Source organism: Ananas comosus, linkage group 1, assembly GCF_001540865.1.
Source record: "Ananas comosus cultivar F153 linkage group 1, ASM154086v1, whole genome shotgun sequence".
In the NCBI taxonomy this organism is placed as follows: domain Eukaryota; kingdom Viridiplantae; phylum Streptophyta; class Magnoliopsida; order Poales; family Bromeliaceae; genus Ananas; species Ananas comosus.
This window is the reverse complement of record NC_033621.1, coordinates 3,070,914-3,095,906: the sequence shown is the minus strand read 5'-3', so window position 1 is coordinate 3,095,906 and position 24,993 is coordinate 3,070,914. Positions and strand designations below refer to the sequence as shown.

The window sequence follows — 24,993 nt, the reverse complement described above, 5'->3', positions numbered from 1 at the left end:
ATTTCTTGCTGATTCTCTGTTTCTGTTATACTGCAGCTTCAGTTAAAAGTGTTTTTAGAGGAAAGATGATAGAGAAAACTGGCCTTTCTCAGGTTAGTTCAGCGGAAGTAGAACTTTTAAATTTTTTGAGAGATAGGTAGTATGCTATTCGTTTTGTTTATTTTATTTAGAAATAAATTTAGCTGGAAATGTGAATCAATTAGGATTCGAACTTGCGACATCGGATACCAACCATCAAACCTTTTGTCACTTGTGCTAGGGACAGCTAGTGTAGAAGTTTTAAATTAGATCTTTCAATTTGGGATTCGGAAAAGTCGTCCGAAGAATCACTTAAAAATCTATCAAATAGAAGCTTCTAGTTAGGCTTAGTTTGGTATTGAAATCTATATAACGCTATTAGAAAAAATGGAGTTTGGGTAAGAGTATATAGGGATATGCTTTTGTGTTCTCCGATAAGACTCATAAAATATATCGTAGCTGACTAATCGCGATATATGGAACGCGCAATATTACGTACGAAAACAAACAAGATATTTTTCCAACATATTTTCTCACCGCATGTAACGCAAGCTCCCTCTAATCCGAAACGAAGCCTTAAGACTTTTGTTTTTGAAGTTTAGAATCGGGCCGGAGAATAACTCACAACCTTTTAAGTAAAAATTTTCTAATAACTTTTTAGTACGTGAGAAATAGAAGTTTTAAATTAGATCTTTAAATTTTATTTTTTTCCAGTAAAATCTTGTAATAATCTTTTTATAGGTCAGAAATAAAAGGTTCAAATTAGAACTTTATTTTTAAAGTTCAGAAACTCATTTTGACTCTTTGCCGCAACAAAACTGTAGGCCTTTTTGCTAATTGCAAAGTCTTATCTCAACTAAAAAGGATTTAAATATTCTACAGCTTCGTGTGAAAAAAAATTTCTTATACGATCGGTGAAAATGCGGGATCCAGCAGCTGAGATGGATCCACTCGAAATTTAAACTCAGAGTTTTCTATTCTGATATCATGTTGAATTATATGAAACAACTATTGTATTCTGAATGCTTAATTTATTAGAAAATGCTGTTTATATATTATATATATTCAACAACAACCGGTTGGGAAAAATATAGGGTCATAAATGTAAGATACTAAGTAAATATAGGGTCATAAATGTAAGATTCTTATATTAGTAGTACTAAAATGGGAATTTAATTTAAAGGCATCATACAAACAAGCAGGTGTGGTATTTAATGTGCTTGAATTGCCCAAACAGTGGTTTATTACATGCAGTAGCCGTGAGCAATTAAAACCTTATCAAAAGTACAATGAGAGAAAGGTGATATGTTATTTGTTTTATTTTTTTTAGAAATGACTTATGTTTTAAATTAATTCTTAAAAAAGTTTATAATTTGTCAAATAATTCTGTCAAAATTATAATTGCCAAACTAATTCTATTTTGTCCAACTCAGCGCCATGGTGGAAAGACAGAGAAGTGAAAAAAAGTAAATCATTCACCGGATTTAATAAAACTTTAAAGACGGTGAATTATTTACTGTTTTTAAAAAAACTTCAGATTGTTACTATTGTTTGTGACATTTTTATATAGCTTGTTATAATTTTTATAAGGTTGTTGGAATTTTTATTTGATTATTATAATTGTATTATGGGTTGTTAAAATTCTTGTGAGTTTGTTAGATTTATATGTCCGTTGTTGGATTTTTGTTCGGCTATTAGGGTTGTATATAGAGAATATAAAAAAAAAACAGTAAATCATTCATCTTTTCTTTTTAAAAATGAAAAACGAAAATGATTTGCTGCTTTTTAAATTTTATGAAAAGCGAATTCACCGTCTTTTGATTTTTGTTTGGCGCTGAGTTGAACAAAATAAAGTTATTTAGCCAAATAAATTTTTTAAAAATTATTTGGTCAAATTCAAATAGCCCACTAAACTTTCTTTTTGCTCTTATTTGAACCCGAAACTTCTATTTTTTAAAAAAAATTCAGTGGTTTTACGCAAAATTTTGTTTGACGATTTTATTAAATCCATAGGTGATTTCACCAAATTAATAATAATAGTTACTTTTTAGCAAGTAAAACTAGGTCAATTAACGATTAATAACCAATCAAATGATAAAATTTGATACTGTTTTAAACTTAATTAAGCAAAAAAAATTTAGAAGCTAGGGGACTTGACAATGTTTAATTCATCAACTAGGCGCCATGGACATCGATATGAAACACGGCACGATTCTAGCACGATGACTAAGCAGCTTTAAAAAAGTTAGAACATGAACACGATATATATACTACTTATTAATATTAAAATATTATTATATTTTGTATAGGAATGAAAAAGCTAATAAGATTAGTTGATATGGTTTAATGAAAGACCTTCACAAATCACAACTATACATAATTATTTATATTCTTCCAAAAAAATATAATATGGATTCCTAAAATATCAAAATGTAAATATCAAAATGTATATCATCTTATATTATATACGAATAAAAAATAAAATAAAAAAGTATATGGATATTTTTGATGGGATGCATCATGTACCTATGTCGAATCGGTGTCCATGACGTGTTAGAGTCGAATACAAGTCTGACATGAATATTAGCGGATACAAACACACAAAACTTATAGAAATATTCGCAGTACATAACTTATCAATTGTATTTACGAAAGACCTTTTGGAATACTTATAACTCTTATATAGAGTAGGCCTAATTGCACTATATTATGCTGTACTTTATAGATTTCTTTTTCTATATTGTATTATTTTTTTTTTCAAACACACCACTTAACTGTTTTTCTTCTTTTTTTCAATTTATATACTATAAAGAATAAACTTATAATATTATATGCAAGTTAATAAAAAATACCAAATAAAACTGGTTGAGTTTATATTCAGCTCATTTTGATATACAAATAGCAAAATATATAAAAATAATAAAATAGTAATTGAAAACAATATGATAGAAAATTTTAATGAATCTATCATAAAAATTTATTTTATATTTTTCTACTATTTAACTGGTACTTCTCAATAAAGTTATTATATTTTGTCTAAAATAATAGAGTTGTTAACAGTAATATAGAGATTGACGAGTAAAAAAAATATTTTGGTGATATTTATGAGAAAAAATAGTATAAAATAGAAAAATAAAAATAATTCTAAAATACAGTAGTACAACAATTAATAAAATATAATAATATAATAAAATCTTTTGAAAAAAATATTATATAATATATAAAAATAATACTAAAGGATAATATAGTAGAGTGAAATTAAGCATGTAGAATGCTGTGACTATCAAATAGAACAAAAAAAAAAATCAAAAATTAAATCAAGAGAAATTAACAGTGTGATGCACAAATTGTTTTAGCTCTAGTACAAGTGAGCAATGTGAAAGTAATCAAAGCAACAGCAACTAAAAGCAGTAAAGGAAATAGTTAGCTTTACCCCTTTTTATGATTGAAAGGAATATTTTAACTGTTAAGAATCCAACAACAAAATCCTTGGCATTGACTATTCTGACAACAGCTAATGATGCCAATTTATACCAGGATGTGATCACTCCCACATCTCAAGTAACAACAAATTTGTCAGTGTGATCACAAATAAATTTGATTGTTGTATATATAGAAAAATATATATATATTCTTATAAATCATTAATATATAATGGCCAATTTGCATAAAAAATTCACTTATTTTGGGCTTTTGCAAAATCGGGTCATCTTTTTGGCTTTTGCAGATTCGGTCCGCTTTTTCAGCAAACTGACCAAAATACCCTTATACCTTTTTCTCTTTCCTCTTTCTCTCTCCTCTTTTTTTCTCTCGTTCTTTTTTTTTTTCTTCCCAGAGAGCGGCGAAGACGGAGCGAAGGTGCCCTTATACCTTTTTCTTTTCTCTTTTTTCTCTCGTTCTTTTTTTTCTCTCTTCCTAGAGAGCGGCGAAGACAGAGCGGCGTCGCCGCCGGCGCCCCCACCTTCCTCGCCTCCGATCCCCCTAAGGCCGGGCTGTGACTTTTTTTTTTTGCATTTTTCTTTTCTTTTCTTCTCTGACTCTCCTCCACGATTTTCCGACGACGGCGCTCTCTCGCTCTCCCTGCCCTTCCCGTCCTCCTTCTCCCTCCTTCTCTGCTGCCCTCCGACGACGATGTATTTTCGCCGACACCGACGCGACACCGTGGAGATCACTGCGGCGCTGCAGCCTCGGAGTGGGGGTCTTTAGCGGCGTCGTCACCCCGACACGGTTATTGACAGAGAGGGTGACAAAAAAAAAAACAGAAAAAAATAAAGATAAAAAATTATATAAAAAAAGGATGAAGATGAAATTGTATCGTTAACTACAAAAAAATTACAAGTTGCACTACTTAAGATGTAAACTGCAGCTTTAAAATAAAAATTACACTCTTTAAATGAAAATTACACTCTTTGAAAGAATATTTACACTGTTTCTCTTCTTATTGCATCTCTTCAGATATAAACTGCACCCACTAAGATAAAAATTACACTCTTAAATGAAAGTTGCATTGTTTCTCGTCTTGTTGCCAGTTTCTCCTCTTGTTGCATCATTTCTCCTCTTGTTACACTATTTTTTATCTTAAACTGCACCTATTTAAGAGATATTTATACTGCTTCTCCTCTTGTTGCACTGTTTGCACTGTTTCTCCTCTTAAAAGGAGAAACATGCAACAAAGGAGAAACAGTGCAACAAGAGGAGAAGCAGTATAAATATCTGTTAAAGATGTGTAGTTAAAATAAAAAAATAGTGTAATAAGAGAAAAATGGTACAACAAGAAAAAAAACTGCACCCATTTATCTTAAACTGCACTCATTTAAGAGATATTTATACTCTTCTCCTCTTGTTGCACTGTTTCTCCTCTTGTTGCACTGTTTCTCCTCTTTAAAAAGGAGAAACAGTGGCAACAAGAGGAGAAACAGTGCAACAATAGGAGAAGCAGTATAAATATCTGTTAAATATGTGTAGTTTAAAATAAAAAATAGTGTAACAAGAAAAAAATGGTGCAACAAGAAAAAAAAAACTGCACCATTTATCTTAAACTGGCACCTATTTAAGAGATATTTATACTGCTTCTCCTCTTGTTGCACTGTTTCTCCTCTTTGTTGCACTGTTTCTCCTCTTTAAAGAAGAGACAGTGCAACAAGAGGAGAAACAGTGCAACAAGAGGATAAGCAGTATAAATATCTGTTAAAGATGTGTTAGTTTAAAATAAAAAATAGTGTAACAAGAGGAAAAATGGTGCAACAAGAAAAAAAACTGCACCCATTTATCTTAAACTGCACCCATTTAAGAGATATTTATACTGCTTCTCCTCTTGTTGCACTGTTTCTCCTCTTTAGAGGAGAAACAGTGCAACAAGAGAGAAACAGTGCAACAAGAGGAGAAGCAGTATAAATATCTGTTAAGATGTGTAGTTTAAAAAATAAAAAACAGTCCGACCCCGTTCGCCGCGCGGCTGCCACTGCAGCGACGGGATCGGGCTGGGGGTCCGCGCGGACGCGGCGTCTCGACGTCGTCGTGGGAGAAGCAGAGGCGCTGGTCGGCGCTTCTGCGCGCGGCGGGAGGAGGGGCCGCCGACGAGAAGAAACACGCGTGACGCTGGTGCCTGCGCCGGTTGCGCTTCCGCCTCCCCTCCTGCGCCCTAGACGCTATTGCAAGTCTAAAACCCTTATTTCTTATCCTTACGGACCAGTTGTCTTCTTCTCCGCATCCAGCCCGACCCCGTTCGCCGCGGCCGCTGCCGCCGCGGCGAAGGGATCGGGTGGGGGTCCGCGGCAGCGGAGGAGAGGAGGAGGGGGTCGCGGGCGGTGGAGAGAAGGGTAAGGAGGGGGGCGACGGTGAAGAAGGATGGTGAGGAGGGAGGCGACGGTGAAGAAGAAGGCGACGGTCCACCTTTTTTTTTCGGCGAGAAAAAAAAAAGAACGACAGAAACGAAGAGGAGAGAGAAAGAGGAAAGAGAAAAAGTAATAAGGGTATTTTGGTCAGTTTGCTGAAAAAGCGGACCGAATCTGCAAAAACAAAAAAGGTGACCCGGTTTTACAAAAGCCCAAAATAAGTGAATTTTTTATGCAAAAAGGCCTACTTTAAATATAAAAATTTAATTTTAAAGAACAAAACATATATTACGTGTAGAAACGGTCCTAAAAGGTACAGTATAAGGGCATTATCGTCATTTCACCATCACACTTGCTCCTCCCCCGTAACTCCTACTAGGTTCGCATCCGAGGCGCGGTTGGAGACACGCGTCCTCCTCCAATTGGCCCTCCTCCGGTCGTCGGGATTCAGCAATGGGTAAAAATGAATTGAAGCCCCTCAACTGTAGAGTATTTTTAAACAACTACTTCATCTTTTTGTACATTTTTTTTAATAGCTTAAACTGTTAATTCTTCCAATTTTATTAAACAAAATACCATTTTAATTGCTAAATAGTAACTAGAATTATTTAATTTTAAAAAATTAATAGTTAAATAAGGACTGATTAAAAGAATAAAAGTTTAGGCGTATATTTCCAAATTGAATATAATTGAGGGGTCTCCATGCATGTTTACGCAGCGAAAGACAAGGGATAGAAAAGAGAGAGAAAAAGCACGGTCGCTTTCGTTTCCCCTCTCTCTCTCGCTCTCGCTCTAATTCCCTTCAAAAATCCGCGAATTTTTCCCAAATTTTCTCCAATTTCACGTAATTCTCCACCCAATGCGCGATCCTCAATTCCCATGCGATCGCTCGCTGTGATCGCTCCAATTTTTTCTCAAGTTTTTCCGATGAGATTTGGTACATTTTAGTGTAGCATAGCAGAGGTAAGTAGAGGATAAGAGGGAGAAGGAGAAGGATGATGATGATGGGAGCCGTTGATGGGGGAATGGACGGGGGATACGGCGAGAGCAGCGAGGAGGAGCTCACGGTGTTGCCGCGTCACACCAAGGTGGTGGTCACCGGGAACAATCGCACCAAATCGGTGCTCGTTGGGCTCCAAGGGGTCGTGAAAAAGGCCGTGGGGCTTGGTGTTTTTTTTTTTTTTTATGTTTTTTGATCGATTTTGGGCATAATTTGGATTGGGTTTTCGTGTTTGTGGAATGGTAGCTGGTCAAAAGTTCTCTATTTTTAGTGTTTTGATGCGTTGTGATGGTGTAATTGGACAATGCGGTGCAATTGGGTGTGTTTAGGGTTTGGATTTATGAGTATCCTAATTTGGTTTCAGTTTAATTCTGCTCAATTATTGGTTTTTTTTTTTTTGTACTGTGGTTTCACATTCGTGAGAATTTTGCCTAGTGTAGCTATAATTCTAGGAAGCTTTGCTCTTCTTGGTTCTAGGGTTTGCTATATTGATGAACTTAGTTGATGCCCATGCAATTTAGTTTTTTATTTTTCATTTTTTTAAGGACCATTTCTTTTCTAATTCTTTGTGATGCAATTATCAGAAATAGGGTTTGGCAAAGTGATTCTTCTGGCAAAGAAAGGAATCAATTTGACTTTTATTTCCCGAATCTTAATTTCCTATCATTATTAGTTGAAAGGGACCAAACACTTTATCTCCCTCCTGGTTTTGTCTCCACATAATAGACAAATTGAATAGTATCATGTAGCTTCTCTGTAGTTCCCAGCAAAATTTGAGGCTGTTTTTTGATGTAATATAGATCTCCTAAGTCTTAACACTCTTTCTCTAATCCAAGATGTGCACTTTTGTTCATAGATTTAGGATTTTGGGCAATTACCAAATCATCCCTTTTGTGTTTTAATTGGTTATTTTGCTAAACTGTATTAGTGATTTACAATAATTTCCACTTAGATTCAGTCCATTTTTTTCAATTAATGTTTTAAGATCCAATCTTGTTTAACAAGCTATAGATCTAGATATGCCAGAATTTTGCATATAGGTTTGTATGAAGAAATCTTTAGTTATCGTGGGTAATATAAAATTTATATGGTTTAAGAGGATGGCATTATTTATTCATAATTAATCTCTTTCTTTAATGGGATTATGTCAGGGTAAAGAAGATTATTTTTTTGCATATTTTATCCATGCCATTTAGGTTCTGACGAATGGCATAGAAGTGAAGCTGCAGAGGAATGCTCTTAGTGTTATTGAAGCCCCCACGGGCCATGAGGACGATGACGAGCTTGTGTGCGAAAATATTCAATGGAATGCCTCGGATTTAGGTAAAGACTCAATCTTCATCGATCTTTAATTTATTCTTTCATAGCTAATCGCAGTGATTATCCGATTAATGAAGATGGGACTTTTTGTATGGCCTGATTTCTAGCCTTTTGGACATAAACGCAATTACGTATTAGTATATCTTCACTAGCAGACGGATTTTCAGTTCAGTTTGTTGGTTTGATCTCCTCTCTACAATATTGTCATTGTATCAAATTCAAATGGTGTTTATTCTACGAAAGAACTTGACCTAGTTTTACGAAGAAAATTTTGTTTTGGTGAATTGGCTAGAATTATCTATGAAGAATATCTGATGTGGAAAGGCTATGTAAATCATGCATGGGGAACAGTTACGTTTGACAGACGTGAAAACCTCCCGTGCAAATTCATTAGTGGCTGTCTGTAGTTTAGCCTGCTCTTTTTGGATTTGTTTTTTATGTATTTGCTTGCAACTCTTTAAAAAAAATCTGTTTACACAGGCAGATCTAAATGCATGAAAAAATGGCCTAAAATAATACCCCACGAACTTATCTAAATTGGATCATTTATAATGACATTTATCATGGGTACCTCGGAACATAGCTTAGTGGTACCTCAGAACTTGTTTTTTTTAGAGAGAGAGAGAGAGAGAGAGAGAGAGAGAGAGAGAGAGAGAGAGAGAAACTTGCTAATAAAGTTCTGTTGCTTACCATTGTGAAGGGGAAGTGGGGGTGGATTCTGTGTATCTGACAAAAGTCAAGCTTTAGCCATATGATTTGTTTCGCTTTTGCTTTCTTTGTTGTTTTATTTTTTCAAGTGTCTGTGATGACTATGATGCATGCAGCTGTGTTCTAGTTGTACCTCTGTCTTGCAGTGGATGTTCTCTCTGTTGATATCAGATCAACGGCCACCAATTATCATTTTATATCTCTTTCATTAAACCTTCTTCCTCTAACGTTTGTAATTTCACCACAGCGTCGGATGACATGCAATTGCAAAAGCCGCACAAGTCGAGAAGCAGACAGCATAAAGGATCAACGAATAAATCCTTGAATCGGTCTAATTCTTGTGATTCACATTCTAAGGGTTCCGTCTCGTCATCCACGGAAACTCCGGTATGATACAACCTACGCCATTCACATAACCTTTATTTTGAGAACTGTAATCATTTTGAGAATTAAGTTTGCAACTTTTTATATTTCCTAAATGTTTTCCATTCATTTCTGAGTCGTCTCATAATCATCTCATAATCGAACTGCTTATGTGATCATGCAGAAAGTTGACCTGAGTAAGTTAGAAACTACGGCGTTGTGGAGATATTGGCGCCATTTTAACCTTGTAAGTCTTATTATTTTTCAAATCCCTTACATATATGACCCTACAAAACAATCTATTTACATGTGCCAGTATAAAATCTGCCTAAGATAACAGAAAAATTCAGATTTTAGAGGGTGATAACTCTAAAAATAGATGATTTCAGGGGTATATTTGCAAATATCTCGTTTAGTTTTGTTACTTAACAATTTCATACTTCTTCTGTTGTGCCTACATTACCTGCTATTGCAGAATTCGAGCCCCAACCCTTCTAAGGAACAGTTGATAGATGCTGTTCAGCGGCATTTCACGTCGCAGGTAACTTGAGAAAGTTTCTTTGTTTTGCATGTAAACGATTGATTCATAAACTGTGAGAAATTTTGACTTGATTACACGAAATCCAATTGCCCTCGATCGATCCCGAAGCAATTGGATGAGTTGCAGGTTATCACGGGGTTCGTGCAAGCCGCTAAGAGGCTGAAGACGGTGTGCAATTGATTCAGAAAAAGCGTTCTCTCTCGTTCGAATACTAACATATATGCTAGTGTCTTGTCTATGTTATATGCGAAACATTTGCGATCAAAGAGTTTGGTTGCTGGAACACGACCGAGGCTTCCGTAGTCGGAATTTTGTGTTAGTATTGTGATGTAGATAAATATGTAATCTTCGGTGAAAAGACCTCGGAGTCTTTATGGATTGTCGACATTAGCTTTATTGTTTGGAGAAACTTAATTTTATATATATATATATAGAGTGAGGCTACTATGTTATTGGAAGCACGGAGCCTTCCATGCTTCCAGCTCGTTTTCGATGTTGCGACTTTCGAATCGTCGATCGGCTCCGTTAAACTTGATCTAGAGTATTTGAACTACTTAGAAAATAAATTTTATGATTTTACGATATCATTTGCCTAGTGAACGAAGGGGCTCAAAATCAACGGCTGAAAATAAAAATCTTACAAAATATAATAATATAACATTAAAATTTTAAATCAAAGTATTGATCTAGTTTTATATAGTATAAAGAATTTTTTATCAAAATTTCGCGTGATTTGGATATTTCTACACCGTTAAATTTGCAAACGGCTCACTACGGCCATTGAAATTTGTTGATTTTGTGCCCATTCGATCACTAGGCAAATAATATCGAAAAATAATAAAATTTATTTTCTAGTTACTCCAAATACTCTAGATTAAGTTTAATGGAGCCGATCGACGATTCGAAAGTCGCAATATCGAAAACGAGCTGAAAACACGGAAGGCTCCGTGCTTCCAATAGCATAGTAACCTCACTATATATATATATATATATATATCCTCCGAACGATCGCCTAATGTTTTTTATTGATCTCTCCTTTTATTTAATCTATGTACTTTAATGGCAAAAAAGGGTCAGAACTGAAGCTTTTTTGGAAATTAAGTTTGAAGAGCAGCAGTGCAACAAACGCAAAAGAAAACATTAACAGGAACTAAAAAGTTTAGGACGAAAGTGAATTTAGCGAAAAGTTAAGGGACTAAAGTGCAAATTTACCCGTCCAGTGCGCCGCTTCTTCGAGAAAAGTTAAATAAACGTGAGGCAAAACCCTCGCTTCAAAACCCCGACCCTTACTTTTCGTCTGCCTCTCGCTCTCTCTCGCGCATTTCTCCGAACACCCTTCGTCCCGGCCTCTCGTCCCAACTCCGTAGCCATGGCGACGACGCCGGAGCTGAAGCGGCTGTCGGAGAGCCGGGACCTGACGCGCATCGAGCGCATCGGCGCGCACTCGCACATCCGGGGGCTGGGGCTGGACGCGTCGTTGGAGGCCCGCGCGGTGTCGGAGGGCATGGTGGGGCAGCTCCCCGCCCGGCGCGCCGCCGGCCTCCTCCTGCGGCTGATCCGCGAGGGCCGCATCGCCGGCCGCGCCGTCCTCCTCGCCGGCCAGCCCGGCACCGGCAAGACCGCCGTGGCCATGGGCCTCGCCAAGTCCCTCGGCCCCGACACCCCCTTCGCCACCCTCTCCGCCTCCGAGCTCTTCTCCCTCGACCTCTCCCGCACCGAGGCCCTCACCCAGGCCTTCCGCCGCTCCGTCGGCGTCCGCATCAAGGAGGAGGCCGAGGTCATCGAGGGCGAGGTCGTCGAGATCGCCATCGACCGCCCCGCCTCCTCCTCCTCCGCCGCCTCCGCCTCCTCCCCCAACCCCAACGCAAACGCCAACACCAACCCCTCCTCCTCCTCCAACCCCAACCCCCACCCCTCATCCTCCTCCTCCGCAACCCTACCCCCCTCGGCCGCCTCCAAGACCGGGCGCCTCACCCTCAAGACCACCGACATGGAGACCGTCTACGAGCTCGGCGGCAAGATGATCGAGGCGCTCGCCAGGGAGAAGGTGCAGAGCGGCGACGTCATCGCCCTCGACAAGGCCTCCGGCAAGGTCACCAAGCTCGGCCGCTCCGTCGGGCGCTCCCGCGACTACGACGCCGTCGGTCCTCACACCAAGTTCGTCCGCTGCCCCGAGGGCGAGCTGCAGAAGAGGAAGGAGGTTGTGCACTGCGTCACCCTCCACGAGATTGACGTCATCAACAGCAGGTCTTATTTCCTCTTCTCCACCTGCAAAATCGCATTTTTTTTTAATTTCTTAGATGTAATTCTAGGGTTTAGCTTGATTGCTGTCAGGTATCGGCTAACCAAAAACAAAGTTGGATCGATAGTAGTGGGCATGGAAGTAGAGTTAGACAAAAGCTGATATAAAGAATTGAGAATACGTCAAGTATAATCGCTTCTCCGCCTGCAAAATAGCATTTTTTTTAATGTACTTGTACTATTGGAATTTATGTTCTTTATTGTCTATTCTATTAAGAAATTGAAATTGGCATTGTTATTTGCTATGCTTTGAATGTAGTTATAGGGCTTAGCTTGTTTGCCGTGGAGTATCGGCTAACCAAAAACAAAGTTGGATCAGTAATAGTGGGCATAGAAGAAGAGTTAGACAAAGGCTGATATAAAGAATTGAGAATACATCAAGTGCAATTGATTCTTTCGTGCTGTTTTGGCCTCTAACAGTGGGTGGTGCTTTAAGTACAAAATCATTTATAATGGCAAAAGATAAATAAAAGAAGTGAATGGAATGGGCAAGAAGTATCCAGTATCATGGTTTTGATTAATTGGTAGAACAAGGATTGAGTGGGGAGGAATTACTGAGGGTTTATAGTTGGGTTTGACAGAACAATTGTAAACTTGGAAGTCTCGGCCCTGGCTTGAAGTTAGCTGGAAATTTAGTCAAATTCGAGAACTTATGTTCTAACCTCTGCTTTTGGATAAGTTCCTAATATTGTAAGAGCAGATGTTTAATGCATGTTATCGATGTTTCTGAAACTTTTGGTCTCCATGGAAATTGTTTAAAATCAATCTGGGATATTGGGTTTAATCTACTATGAGGTTGAGTTTTAAATTCTCTTTTGTAGCGAATTTGAGTCAGTTTGGTTCAAATATGGTTCAATTAAGTTGATTGTGTTATTGAGTCTACTGCAGTTCAATGGTTAATAACCTTGAGTCAGATAGAATTTGGGCTGATAAAAGTTATCTTGTCTATCTTGTTGGAGAATATTGTTTTTAAATCAATTTCCTAAAGGAGATGTTTGGTCTTTTAAATAGAAAAGGAATGTAAACAGTTTGGCTAGTATTGGTTTTAGGAGTCCTTTTTCCAGAATAAATTTAAGCCTGAGAAGATGATTTGGGACAAGAAAAAGAGGTATGAGCAACATGTCTCCCTTTTAGAGGAGTCTTTCAGTATGAAAAATCGGCCCAGGTGGAAAATATATGGTACCTGTGTCGAACAGATTACTAGTACCACCCACTGTTTTTCTCGACTTAGTTGAGAATGCTTGATTGCCGTGGAACTTGAATTTGATCTTAATTGCTGTGAAATTTGACTGAAATAACCTCATTATCTAGCAAAATCTTCCATGCAATTGACTTAAGCAAACCAAATCACAGAAAACAGAGTCTAGGCAGTCTCAATTAAAAGAAGTTCGAGCGCCTATTGCACAATGGCGTAAAGTTGAGTGGGTGTCCATGCGTATTTAACTTATGAACCAGTTTGTTAAGGAACAGTTGATGGTTTAATAAGTCAATCCGCTTGGGCTTTAGGAAAATGTTGGGTCAGATAAAATCAAGTCCATAAAAATGCCGTTCTGGTTGGACAGGGATCAATGCCGACCAGCCAGCCCAAGCCTGTATTGACAATCTTGCAAGAGCCAGCTATGATGAGAAATGGGTGACACAAGTCTTCATTTCTAGACTATCCTTCTGTGTTTGTCTCTTTCCAGAGTGGCAATGGAACCTTTGAAATATATACAATAATGACGAAGCATATATGTGATTCTTGGTCGTGCACTGTCGGATGTGGAATCTTGCTTTAAAATCTACTGAGCACGGAAAGAATATAAAATGTTGGTTTACTTCTTTATGGTATCTTAATACCAGTGAAGTTGCAAAGTGTTCCAGTTAAAATCATTTGTACAAGGTTAACCTTCAATTTAGAGGCTGTGTAGGATTGTTTCTGAACCCATTCTAACCAGCTACTAGTCAGTGTTAGCTGACCTTATCAACTCTCTAATCTGCTTAATTTGGTCAGCAAGATGGCAAGTTGATAAATGGCAACTGTAAGTGAATTGTGTTACTTTCTCTGTGTAGGTTGAGAGACTGGTTTGGCGAAGGTTTGTTTTAGAGCGAGCTGAAATGCGGTCAATATTTACTATTTAAGGTTGGGTGCTTTAAGCTTAAGTTGCCCTGCTATTTGTATAGGGTTTCTTTGTAGAATACCTTTTTGAAAAGCTGTTCTGATGTCGCAGGATATACAGATAAATTGTATGAGAAAGGGAAACAAATTATTGTTTTGATAGTTTTTGCAGGCATGGTAATACAATTTTTGTGGCCTTAATCCTAATATGACCAAAATAGTTAGTAGATCATATTTTTAACCAACCTTTTTAACAAGGTGCTCTACAGAATTGGGTTAAACTGGTGGTGTTCGTTGCTTAAGAGGGTTTGTATGGACAATTCCCAATTCACCCTACATTATTGGATGTTGCTAATAAATCGTTGCAGCCACTCTTTTGAATCTAAGATACCCTGAGAAAACCGAATCCTAAACAAGTTGCCTCTTGTTTGCAGCTGTACTTTATGATAAACCTTGAATCATGTTCTATGATTAACAGATATGCCAATAAGGTGTCACGATATTTTACTACTGTGAGAATTTCCGGATATCTATTTTGACGTCCGAAGAATTGGATATTATTTTGGTGCCAATATTGTTTAAGGAATTTCTGATGATTCCGATCACAGATACCTTGGTATAACAGTTGATAGTAATTTAATTTCTTTCAATAACATAAAGTAGTTAGGCTATTTACTCTCAAACATCCCACTTTAAGTCTTATGTTCGTTTCTGTTGATTACCCACCATCCAGAACACAGGGCTTTCTCGCACTCTTCACCGGCGACACTGGCGAGATCCGAGCAGAAGTGAGGGAGCAGATCGACATGAAAGTGGCAGAGTGGCGGGAGGAAGGCAAAGCGGAGATAATCCCGGGCGTCCTCTTCATCGACGAGGTCCACATGCTCGACATCGAGTGCTTCTCCTTCCTCAACCGCGCCCTTGAGAATGAGATGGCACCAATCCTTGTCATCGCCACCAACCGCGGCATCACGAAGATCCGCGGCACGAACTACAAGTCCCCCCACGGCATCCCCCCCGACTTCCTTGACCGTTTGCTAATAATAAACACCCAGCCATACACAGAAGAGGAGATCAGGCAGATTCTAGATATTAGGTGCGACGAAGAAGAGGTGGAGATGTCTAAAGACGCCAAGGTATTGTTGACGAAGATCGGGGTCGAGACCTCGTTGAGGTACGCGATCCATCTCATCACAGCCGCCGCACTGGCATGCCAGAAACGCAAGGGTAAGGTGGTAGAGATGGAGGACATAAGTCGGGTGTACCAGCTGTTCCTGGATGTCAAGAGGTCGACGCAGTATTTGATGGAGTATCAGAGCCAGTACATGTTCAACGAGGTCCCGCAAGATGGAGACGACGAGGAAGCTATGCAATCTTAACGACTCTGATGGGAAGGGATCTTCTTGATGGGAGCTTGTTTTCTTGGGTATACAATCATAACTGGGGTGCTATTCTCTTGGTAACATTTTAGCGATTAGATCCTAAAAACAATGTGATAAATATAGCTGTAATTTATTTTCTTTTCGACATTAGGATTAGGATTTGTGGGTAAAATTGTCAGCTGAGTGTGCTCTGTTTTTATAATTTTGTACCTCCAATTCGACTGTCATGTGGTGTTTGCTGTGAGTATTCTACACTTGAACTAGCGGTCTCTATTGTTGAGTTTTAACTTATTTTATGCAATTTGCTCATGGATACTCTTCTCTTGGCCTTAAGTTGTTTCCTCTTTTTTTTTTTTTTTACCCTTTTCATTTTTTCATCAGGCATAGTTATGTAGAACTGGGCTTGATCAATCTTTGTTTGTGTCCATATTTAATGATTCTGCATTATCCTCGATTCTTTGGGTAGTCTATGTACAAGTTTTCAGGTTTGATGTTACTGGGGCCAAGGATTAAAGTGTTGTGACATAGAGTCGTATCGGAAATTTGGCGGCACGGTACGACACGGTGTGTGCAGGGTAGTGCCAATGCATGCCGGTTAAAAACAAAATATGTGTGCCAACACGTAAAGGTATGAAATATTTATTTTTTTTAGCAACAAAATATGTTAATTATTTATTATGTATTTTTATCGCATTTTTTGAACTTCATTGAAAAAATTATCTATTAATTTCAACAATAGAGGGTTTTAAGTTGTGCTGTATCATACTGATATCATACTGATATTCTGGTGACACGATACGATAACGGTGGATACGGCCCATACCGATGGGGACTTTAATTCTTGACTGGGGCAGGGACGAAGCTATGTGAAGGCCCAAGATGGCCATGGCCTCCCTTAACTTTTCAATATTTGTTTAATGGTTTTTCAAAGTTTTTTTTTTTAATGAACCATGGATAGCTTTGGCCCTCCTAGTTTTTTAATATTTATTTAATAGTATGGTGCCAACATAACTNGGTTGACAAATTTATGTCATATTTTGCAAAGATATTAAAACATCATTCTCTAACATGTTGAATTTTTAGGGGCAAATAATTATTTTACATGACACAAAAACATGAGCACTTTAGTAGAATTCTAATCTAATTAATAAAGATCTTAGCTTTTTAGAAAGAAATAGTGATTTTATACTTAGTTTGGTATTGAGGTTAATCTGACGTTATTAGATAAAATAGAGTTGGGATAAAAGCATATACCGGTGGGACCGTAGAAAATATATCGATCGTAACCGACTCATCACGATAAGCGGAACGCAATATTACATATGAAAACAAACAAAGTATATTTACGTCATATTTTCTCACCGCACGTAATGCAATCTCTCCGTAATCCCAAACGAAGCCTTACACAATCGAGTTAACACCTTTATATATACTACAAGTATCATCACATTAGCAACATATCATTAAAAACAACATTCTTTGGAACCTATAATAGTACTTCTCTTTTTTTTTTTCGGCCTACACACGCGATAGCATATAACATCAAAAGATGAAATATAAAATGAAAAGAGTAAGAAATTAAAACTATGAGAAGATTATTATGCTCAGGGACGAAGCTACATGGAGGCCCAAAGTGGCCATGGCTCTCCTCAACTTTTCAATATTTGTTTAATGGTCCTTCAAAGGTTTTTTTTTTTTTTTGGACCATGGATAATTTTGGCCCCCCTAATTTTTTTATATTTATTTAATAGTATGGTGCCAATATAACTTTCTCTCTCTTTCTCCTAATCGGTATACTCTTTTTATGAGTGAAAATATATTAAAAGCTTCTTTCTTATAGAGTATTTTAAAATATATTTCTCTACTCTAAAAATTTTATTTAATAATTTTTAAAAATTTTTATTTATCTTAGGTGAGCTCTTTTATTTGACTAAATCAAGAATTGTATTAAATTTAATAACTATGTTAATTTTATTTACTAAAAAATTAAAAAATTACTGTTAAATTTAGTAAAATTTCTAATATAATAATATAAATAAAATAATTAGAAGTTAAACATCTGAAAATAAAAAAAATAAAGTTCATACTTTTACATTATTTATTTAATTAATAATTTTTTAATAAAAAATTTTTAATTAGGATAAATTTTGTTTATTATTTATTACTAAAGTTTCTATTTAAATATATTTTGGCCCTCCTCAAGATTGAATCCTAGCTTCGACCTTGACTGGGCCATTTCTTTCTCATGAGATCATATGTAAAGGATGGTTTTTTCCTTCACCATTACTATTTGGAGATAAAACGCAGTTACCAATGATAGATCCCATGAGCAGCTCTCAACTCTCATATATATTCTCTCTTCCACTTTGCACCAGCACCATCCCGCGGTGACACAGTATAATACACCATTTCTATTGCTTTAAGATTCGATCTCTTGACATAATGTAATACACCATTCATATTGACGATGAATGATAAACTAAACTCATTTCTAATATAAGCCTATGTGGCTCTGCTCGTGGGTATACCAATATTGATGAAATAGTATAATGATAGTTTTATAAAAAAAAATTATAATAAACTCAAGACTGTTTATACGTGACTAAAAAAAGGTATTTAATGCAAGTAAGTACGATTTAAAAAAAAAAAAAAAAAACAAAAAAAAAAACAAAAAAAAAAACAGATTTAACCTACCCGCCAGCTGGTACGATTTTTCAAATATCAGATTGGTTAATACTGAGCCGAAACGGGTTGAAACAACTAATAATTAAAACTAAGAATTAATAATTATAAATCAAAATTAATTCAGTGAAAATTACTTTTTCAGCATCTAAACGAAAAAGGCTTCAAATTGTGGCGGGAAAAAGCGATAATTTTAGTTGATCACCTGAGAATGATGATGCAAATTAACATAAATGCACAAGCTAGGATCGCTGTCTGAGATAAAAAAATGTATCTACATGATAGTTNACTATATTAATTAAAGCTAGTGGTGGAAAAATTAAAATAAACTGATTCATTACATCATTATTAAATATAATTCATGGGACGAAGCATCTTAAAGCTATGCTTATTGAGCTCATCCAAATTTTCGTAGATTGGTCAAATCTATCCATTTCTTTTCTCATCTTGTTATTTTAATTTGTTGCAACAATCTATTGTTTTGCAATCGATCCTTAACCTTTAAAATTATAGTGGTCTCTAACATTTCATCTTTTTTTTTTTTTTTTCGCTATTGTCCCTATCCTCTTCTACCATATGCATGCACATACCATAAAAGCCCAAATTCACCACCTTCAATGCATACAATCATCTCAACCTTGCGACACGATTCTGCAGTTTCATTTGGAGGCTCGACACTTTTGACATTGAGCCGAACGTGCTGTCCAGCTATTTCAGAAATTTAAAAAAGTCGGTGCTCGAATTGATTATTAGCAATCGGACAATAACTGTGATCTATATAAATAAGTAGTGCTTTAATAGAGTAGACGTCACATATATTGTTACAATTAATAAAAATTAGGACGGTAGAGACCCAACTGAAACAAAATATAAAAGTTAGAGAGCTAACAGAAAAAAAAATAAAAATATATAAAATTTACTTGAATTATTGCCGATTTTGATCTAACTATCTATCCTTCGTAATTTTTGATTTTACTATCGAATATTTTAATTCATTTCATTTGAGTCGTTTGCCGAGTCGTAGACTACAATTTGAATATGTTGTTCGCATTTCGGAGTTGGATTAGTATATTCCACATAATTTGTGGGACCATAATGTTATAAAAATTAGTAATAAGTTTTAATTTTATACGAAAAGAACTATCAAATGGCTCGAAACAAATTAATAAAAGAATTAAGTACTAGTATTAAAATTTTAAAAGATTAAATACTTAATGTAAAACGGACTAAAGTACAGATAAATTTTATACACTTTAATCCTCCAAAACAATAAATTTGGCCCAAGGCGAAAAAATTGGGTAAAGAGTTTCGTGGATCCGGGCATTATTAACACCCGATACAAATAATTTACTTCAAAGCAAGATAGTAAAATAATAATAACAATAATAATAAATAAAAATAAAAACAAAAACAACCAACCAACCTTAACTGCCGTGACGTTATCGTGCATGCAAATGCGCGAGGTGTCCACTAACGACCGTTGAAATCGTACACGTGTCGCGCAACTATGAGCCGCTCATTTTTCCCATGCAACTCCCGTGTCCGTAACGCATCAAATGTTTGCTCTTTTTTTTTTTTTTTTTTTTTTTTTTTTTTGTATGTGTGTGTGTGCGCGCATGTTAAATTACACTTTTGGTACAAAACTAGATAGTGCATGGTATTTTTTATTTTTAAACTTTAATTTAATATAATTTTTAGTTTAATTAAATTATTTATGATTTAATTTAGATAGCTAAATAATGATTAATAGTTAATATAAGTGATAAAAATATTATGATCTGTAATATGGCAATAATTAAAATATTATATTAACTTTATATTAACAATTTGTTAATATATAGCTAATAATTTTATACCAATTTAAAATATATAAATAAAAAATAATAATTTAATGTTTGAGAATAGGAGAATTAAAATAAAAATTACTTTTTTAATTCACCCACAAAATCCACAGAGTTCGGAAGTGGTGCACCACGTCATCGTGTGGACCTTTCGTTTCATTATACAGTGATACAGAAACAGGGAGTGACCAACGCACCGGCGGTCCACATGCTGACGTGGAGAACCCGGTGCAGCGAACAACAATCTCTCCACGACTAAAGCTGCACAAAACACAAAATGAATTTTTAGCACACATGAATATTTTGTGACCGGCATGCATCGGCACGGTCGGGTACGCACCGTGTCGTACAGTATCAATAAGTTTCTGACACAATTCCTTGCTGCAGTATTAAAATTCTTATCTGTGATTTCACACTTTCTCACTTTAATAACTTATGATTTAAAATGTATTATTTTAGTGTTCTGTAATTTTATTTTTATCTTTTTATTATCGATTTTACTAACTTTTTCGTTAAATCAGTGACAAAATTAAAACTAAAAGGTACTAAAGTGAATATTCGATAAATTTAGGTGAAGTATCTAAAATTTTTTATATATAATTTAACGAAATATTAATAGAAAAACTGAGAAAAAAAAAAAGTACAGTACACTAACTTAATACACTTTAAACTAAAAATACTAAAATAAAAAAAATGAAAAACCACGTGCTATGTGAACCTTTCATTTCATCATACAGAAACCTTTATCTCAGAGAGTTAGACCAACCCACTAGCGATCCACATGCTGACGTGGAGAACCCGGTGCAGCGAACAACAATGTCTCCGCAACTAAAGCTGCAGAAAACATAAAAGGGCTCTATTTTCAACACAAACAAGCAACGCATATATCCCTCCGAAGATTACGCCACTAAAAATAAAACAACTCTTTTTATTAAAGATTCCTAAGCAACATTTCATTTCAGGTTCCTACCACATCAACATATATATAATTAAACACATACTGTTTCTATTTCTTAAACAAATATTTCTTTTAAACTAATCCACCACCGTAATTAGCTAGCTAGTGTTAAATTGCACCAATGATCCTAATCCTTTATTCCAGTTTTTTCACAATTTGATCTCTTATCCTATCCATTATTCAAAAAACCGTTAATTCTAATACAGAAATAAGAAGATTGGAGATCAAAATGAAAAAAAAAGAAGAGTAAAGGCCGATAAAATCAGCTGGTGCAAGTAACTCTTATTGCTACTGCTAGGCCGCGGTGGCCGGGTAATTGAAGGGGAGGGGCCGAACGTCGTCGCTGAGGGGGCCGGCGTGGCGGAAGCCGTAGTTGCGGAGGACCTGGTCGTCGGCGAAGGTGAGGGCGCGGCGCATGCCCTCGTAGCAGTTCTCGCCGGAGTACAGCTTGTTGTGGTCGCCGCTGCACGGCTGGCACCCGGTGAAGTGCGTGATGAACGGCCGCGGCGACAGCCTCCGCATGGCGACGGCGCAGCACCGCCGGCCCCCGCCGCTCCATCTCCTCGTACCTGCCAAATATAAAATATTAAAACATCGTTCGATACCGACTGTTCCTAGAGCAAGTAACAAAGGATTTGGTGGTTGGTATCCGAAACTCAAGTTCGAATCCTAGTTGATTCACATTTTCAAAACTGTTCGATAATATTAACTAAATTCGTAAAAATAAATTGTAAAAATAAATAACAGATTCAAAATAACGTTGACCTATTCAAATCAAATAAATTAAATAATTAAATAATATAATCAAAATTTAAAATTACTAGATAATCAATTTAAAATAATATATACTGTTCAAATAAATTTTATAATTTTTTTATGTAAATTTTTATATCAAATACCTTACAACTAAAATACTAATAATTTTGTACCCTTATTAAATCCACACATCTTAGCTAGGCCCAAAAACACCCTTAAATTAACATTTATTTATATTAATTTTCTGACTATATACACATCTAACAGGCTAAAATTCAATCCAACTTCAACTTCAAATCAGTATTATTGTTATGCGGATTAGAGTAAGATGTATGTATATAAACCTTGTTGAGATGTTATCCAATCGCCCGACGATCTCGACCCAGTAGCCTTCGAAGTAGAACTGGTGCTCAAGAAATATCCTGTGGCCCCACTTTTCTTTTTGGGTGAGGAGGAGGTAGACGAGCGCCGACTGGTCGTCGGACTCGTTGAACACCTTGTCCCGGAACGTGCGCTTGAGCGTCATCCCCCATTTCTCGTAGTCGGGCGAGCGCGGGCCCATGGCGGCCCACTCGGCCATGAAGTCGAGCGACCACTGGCAGTTGCGGATGAGGAAGACGCCGGCGTTGAGGCTGACCCACGAGCGCTCGTCGTAGACGAGGTGGGGCCAGCCGTGGACGACGAGGTTGTGGGCGGCGTAGCGGCGGAGGGGGAGGGCGAAGTCCATGTCGGTGACCGCGGCGTCGGAGTCGACCCACCAGATCCAGTCGGCCTCCGGGCGGGCCAGCATGGCGGCGCGGATGAGCGGGATCTTCGCCCAGAAGGTCGGCATCGCGGGGTGCAGCAGCGCCGTGTTGTAGAGGAGCTCGATGCCGTGGAGGCGGCAGTAGTCGACCTTGTTCTTCAGGAGCCGGAGCAGGAGGTGGTCCCCGACCGGGTTGCGGCACGGCGACGGCTGCGACCCCGACACCATCACGACCCGCTCGCCGGCGCCGGCGCCGGAGGAGGAGAGGGAGGGGTGGAGGAGGAGCCAGCGCCGGCGCTTCGCGTCCCAGTCGGCGACGGGGGAGTCGATGGCGTAGGAGAGGGAGGGGTCGTCGTAGAAGGTGGGTTCGGAGGGGTCGTCGGGGTGGGGTTTGGGCGCCGCGGGGTGCGCGTAGGAGGGGGTGAGGAGCAGGAGCGGGGGTTGGTGGTGGAGGGAGGAGAGGCCGAGGAGGAGGAGGATTGCGAGGAGGGCGCCCGAGGCGAAGATGAGCGCGTCGGAGAGGAACGAGGAGTGGGGTTTCGGGGGACGCGCCATGGGGAGCTTAGCGGAGGAGCTGCGTGGGGGGTGGTGGCGTCGTCGTCGTCGTTGCGCGGAAAAGAGTGCGCGGGGAGTGTCAGAGAGAAAAAAAAGAGAAAGGAAGAAAAAGTGAGCGGGGAAAATTTACGGATGGTCCCTATACTATTCGGATATTGAATATAGTCGTGTTTACGTGAGTTTAGCGGGATTAAGAAAAAGTGAGGGGGGTTGTACGAAAGGAGTCGCGTCGGCGGTGACGTTTGAGCACCCGCAGCGGAGAACGCGTGGGCGCGGGGAGATTATCTCGCCAAGATTCGTGACGGAAGCGTATTAATTTTGGCTTGGACGGCTGCGGAGCGTTGGCTGTACCGGTGAAGAACGGCTGGCGTGCAGCCACGCGTAGGCCTTTCTCCGCGGTGAGTCGGAGAAGATGGCGGGAGAAATGTTTTTTTTTTCTTTTCTTTTTAGTTATTTATAAATAATCCGAGTAAATTTATTTTTGTATAAATTATTCTCTTTCTGCTATGCATGTGTCGCATTGGACAGAAAAATGTAATATTAAATTAAACACGGTGATTCAGTTACTGTATTTAAACATGATGACTTAATAAACGTGTTCTTTCTTAAATTTTACAGTATTTTTTTTTCCTTTACTATAAGCGAAAAATATAAAAAGAAACTCGATTATCCAATTACCTTGTTTAAACATGATGACTGAATTATCGTATTTAAATTAAAAATTTCTATATTATCCTCTCCTGTCCAGCATGGCGCTCATGCGTAAGAGAGCAGACTATTTCTCTAAATATTAACTTTTCAAGACCATTTGTAAAAAATAAAAAATAAAAAAGAAAAAAGAAACCGGAAGGAAAGGAGGAAAAAGTTTAAAATGTGCCGGTCATATTGTTGATGATTTGATGTGGTATTTTCAATCAATCAAATTGAGTTCCTGGGTATCATCCAAAACATTATAATGTTTAGAAAAAATATTTTTATTATACTTTTTTTTTTTTCAAAATAAGACATATAATTAACTAGATATAAATAATGTGGCGTAACTGTCACACAGTAGTCTTCCTTGAAAAGGAGAAGGAAGCATGAAAGTACTTGCTGTTTTTTTTTCAATTGATAAAAAAGGTACAAAAATTTCGAGCTGTGGACCATTTTGAATCAACGACTTAATTTTTAAAATTTTTATTTTACTATCTTACTTTTTTTATTTGTTTTATTTTAGCCGGTCAATAATATTTTAACTTTAAAAACTAAGTACTTTATTAAATTTATTTGGATAGTAAAAATATTATTAGTAAATGAAAATAAATGGTCGTGGATAAATATATAGTAGATACAAATATACATATGCACCGAGTGTGAGCAATAGTTTGCGATTTTTTTTGAGAGATAGGTATTATGTTAGCCGCTTTGTTTATTTCATTTAGAAATAAACTTACTTAGAAATGTGAATCAACTAGGATTCGAATTTGGGATCTCGAATACTAACCATCAAGCCATTTGCCACTTGTGTTAGGGACGGTCAGTGCAATAGTTTGCTCTTAATAATTTTTTTTTTAAGGTTAAGAATCTTTAGTGTCAACATTAAAAATTCAAGGCCCAAAACAAAATTTAGTTAGAATATTAAAAGTGTTGATGAAGCCCACTAAAGGCCCATTATGTTCAAACTCCAAGGCCATATGGCCAGGCCTAAAATGACTTGGCCTTTTAACTCAACTCAAGCTGAGTCGCAATCTGGCCGGTCCGTCTTCCTTTTGTTCTTCTTCCTCTTTCTTAAAAATTAGAACACATGGACGAAAGGTCAGATTGGGCTGAGTTATATTTGAAATGGCGGTAGGTCGAGTCGTGCTGAGTCGTGTTCGAAGTGGCGTAAAACTAATTAGAGCGAGTCACAATT

At 37.4% G+C, this 24,993-nt stretch overlaps 3 protein-coding genes across 3 annotated transcripts; 2 read left to right on the top strand and 1 right to left on the bottom strand.

Moving 5' to 3' along the window:
* LOC109707067 (histone deacetylase complex subunit SAP30L-like) lies at positions 7,059-10,242 on the top strand. The gene is made up of 5 exons (XM_020228137.1): positions 7,059-8,175; positions 9,128-9,267; positions 9,428-9,490; positions 9,719-9,784; positions 9,893-10,242. The coding sequence occupies exons 2-5, from the start codon at positions 9,139-9,141 to the stop codon at positions 9,962-9,964; spliced, it is 330 nt and encodes a 109-aa protein (XP_020083726.1). The 5' UTR covers positions 7,059-8,175; positions 9,128-9,138; the 3' UTR covers positions 9,965-10,242.
* LOC109718650 (ruvB-like 2) lies at positions 10,681-15,898 on the top strand. Its single transcript, XM_020244985.1, has 2 exons — positions 10,681-12,031; positions 14,917-15,898. The coding sequence occupies exons 1-2, from the start codon at positions 11,154-11,156 to the stop codon at positions 15,560-15,562; spliced, it is 1,524 nt and encodes a 507-aa protein (XP_020100574.1). The 5' UTR covers positions 10,681-11,153; the 3' UTR covers positions 15,563-15,898.
* Positions 21,035-23,173, bottom strand: LOC109718763 (probable glycosyltransferase 7). Its single transcript, XM_020245169.1, is given in 3 exon segments — positions 21,035-21,551; positions 21,553-21,615; positions 22,147-23,173. Coding segments are annotated over 3 exon segments (1,230 nt in total). The 5' UTR covers positions 23,103-23,173; the 3' UTR covers positions 21,035-21,340.

Coding starts and splice junctions, on each gene's coding strand:
- LOC109718650 (XM_020244985.1), top strand. CDS start 11,154: ATGGCGACGACGCCGGAGCTGAAGCGGCTGTCGGAGAGCCGGGACCTG. Junction 12,032..14,916: donor ATTGACGTCATCAACAGCAG/GTCTTATTTCCT, acceptor CCCACCATCCAG/AACACAGGGCTTTCTCGCAC.
- LOC109707067 (XM_020228137.1), top strand. CDS start 9,139: ATGCAATTGCAAAAGCCGCACAAGTCGAGAAGCAGACAGCATAAAGGA. Junction 9,491..9,718: donor ATTGGCGCCATTTTAACCTT/GTAAGTCTTATT, acceptor CTGCTATTGCAG/AATTCGAGCCCCAACCCTTC. Junction 9,785..9,892: donor AGCGGCATTTCACGTCGCAG/GTAACTTGAGAA, acceptor TCGATCCCGAAG/CAATTGGATGAGTTGCAGGT.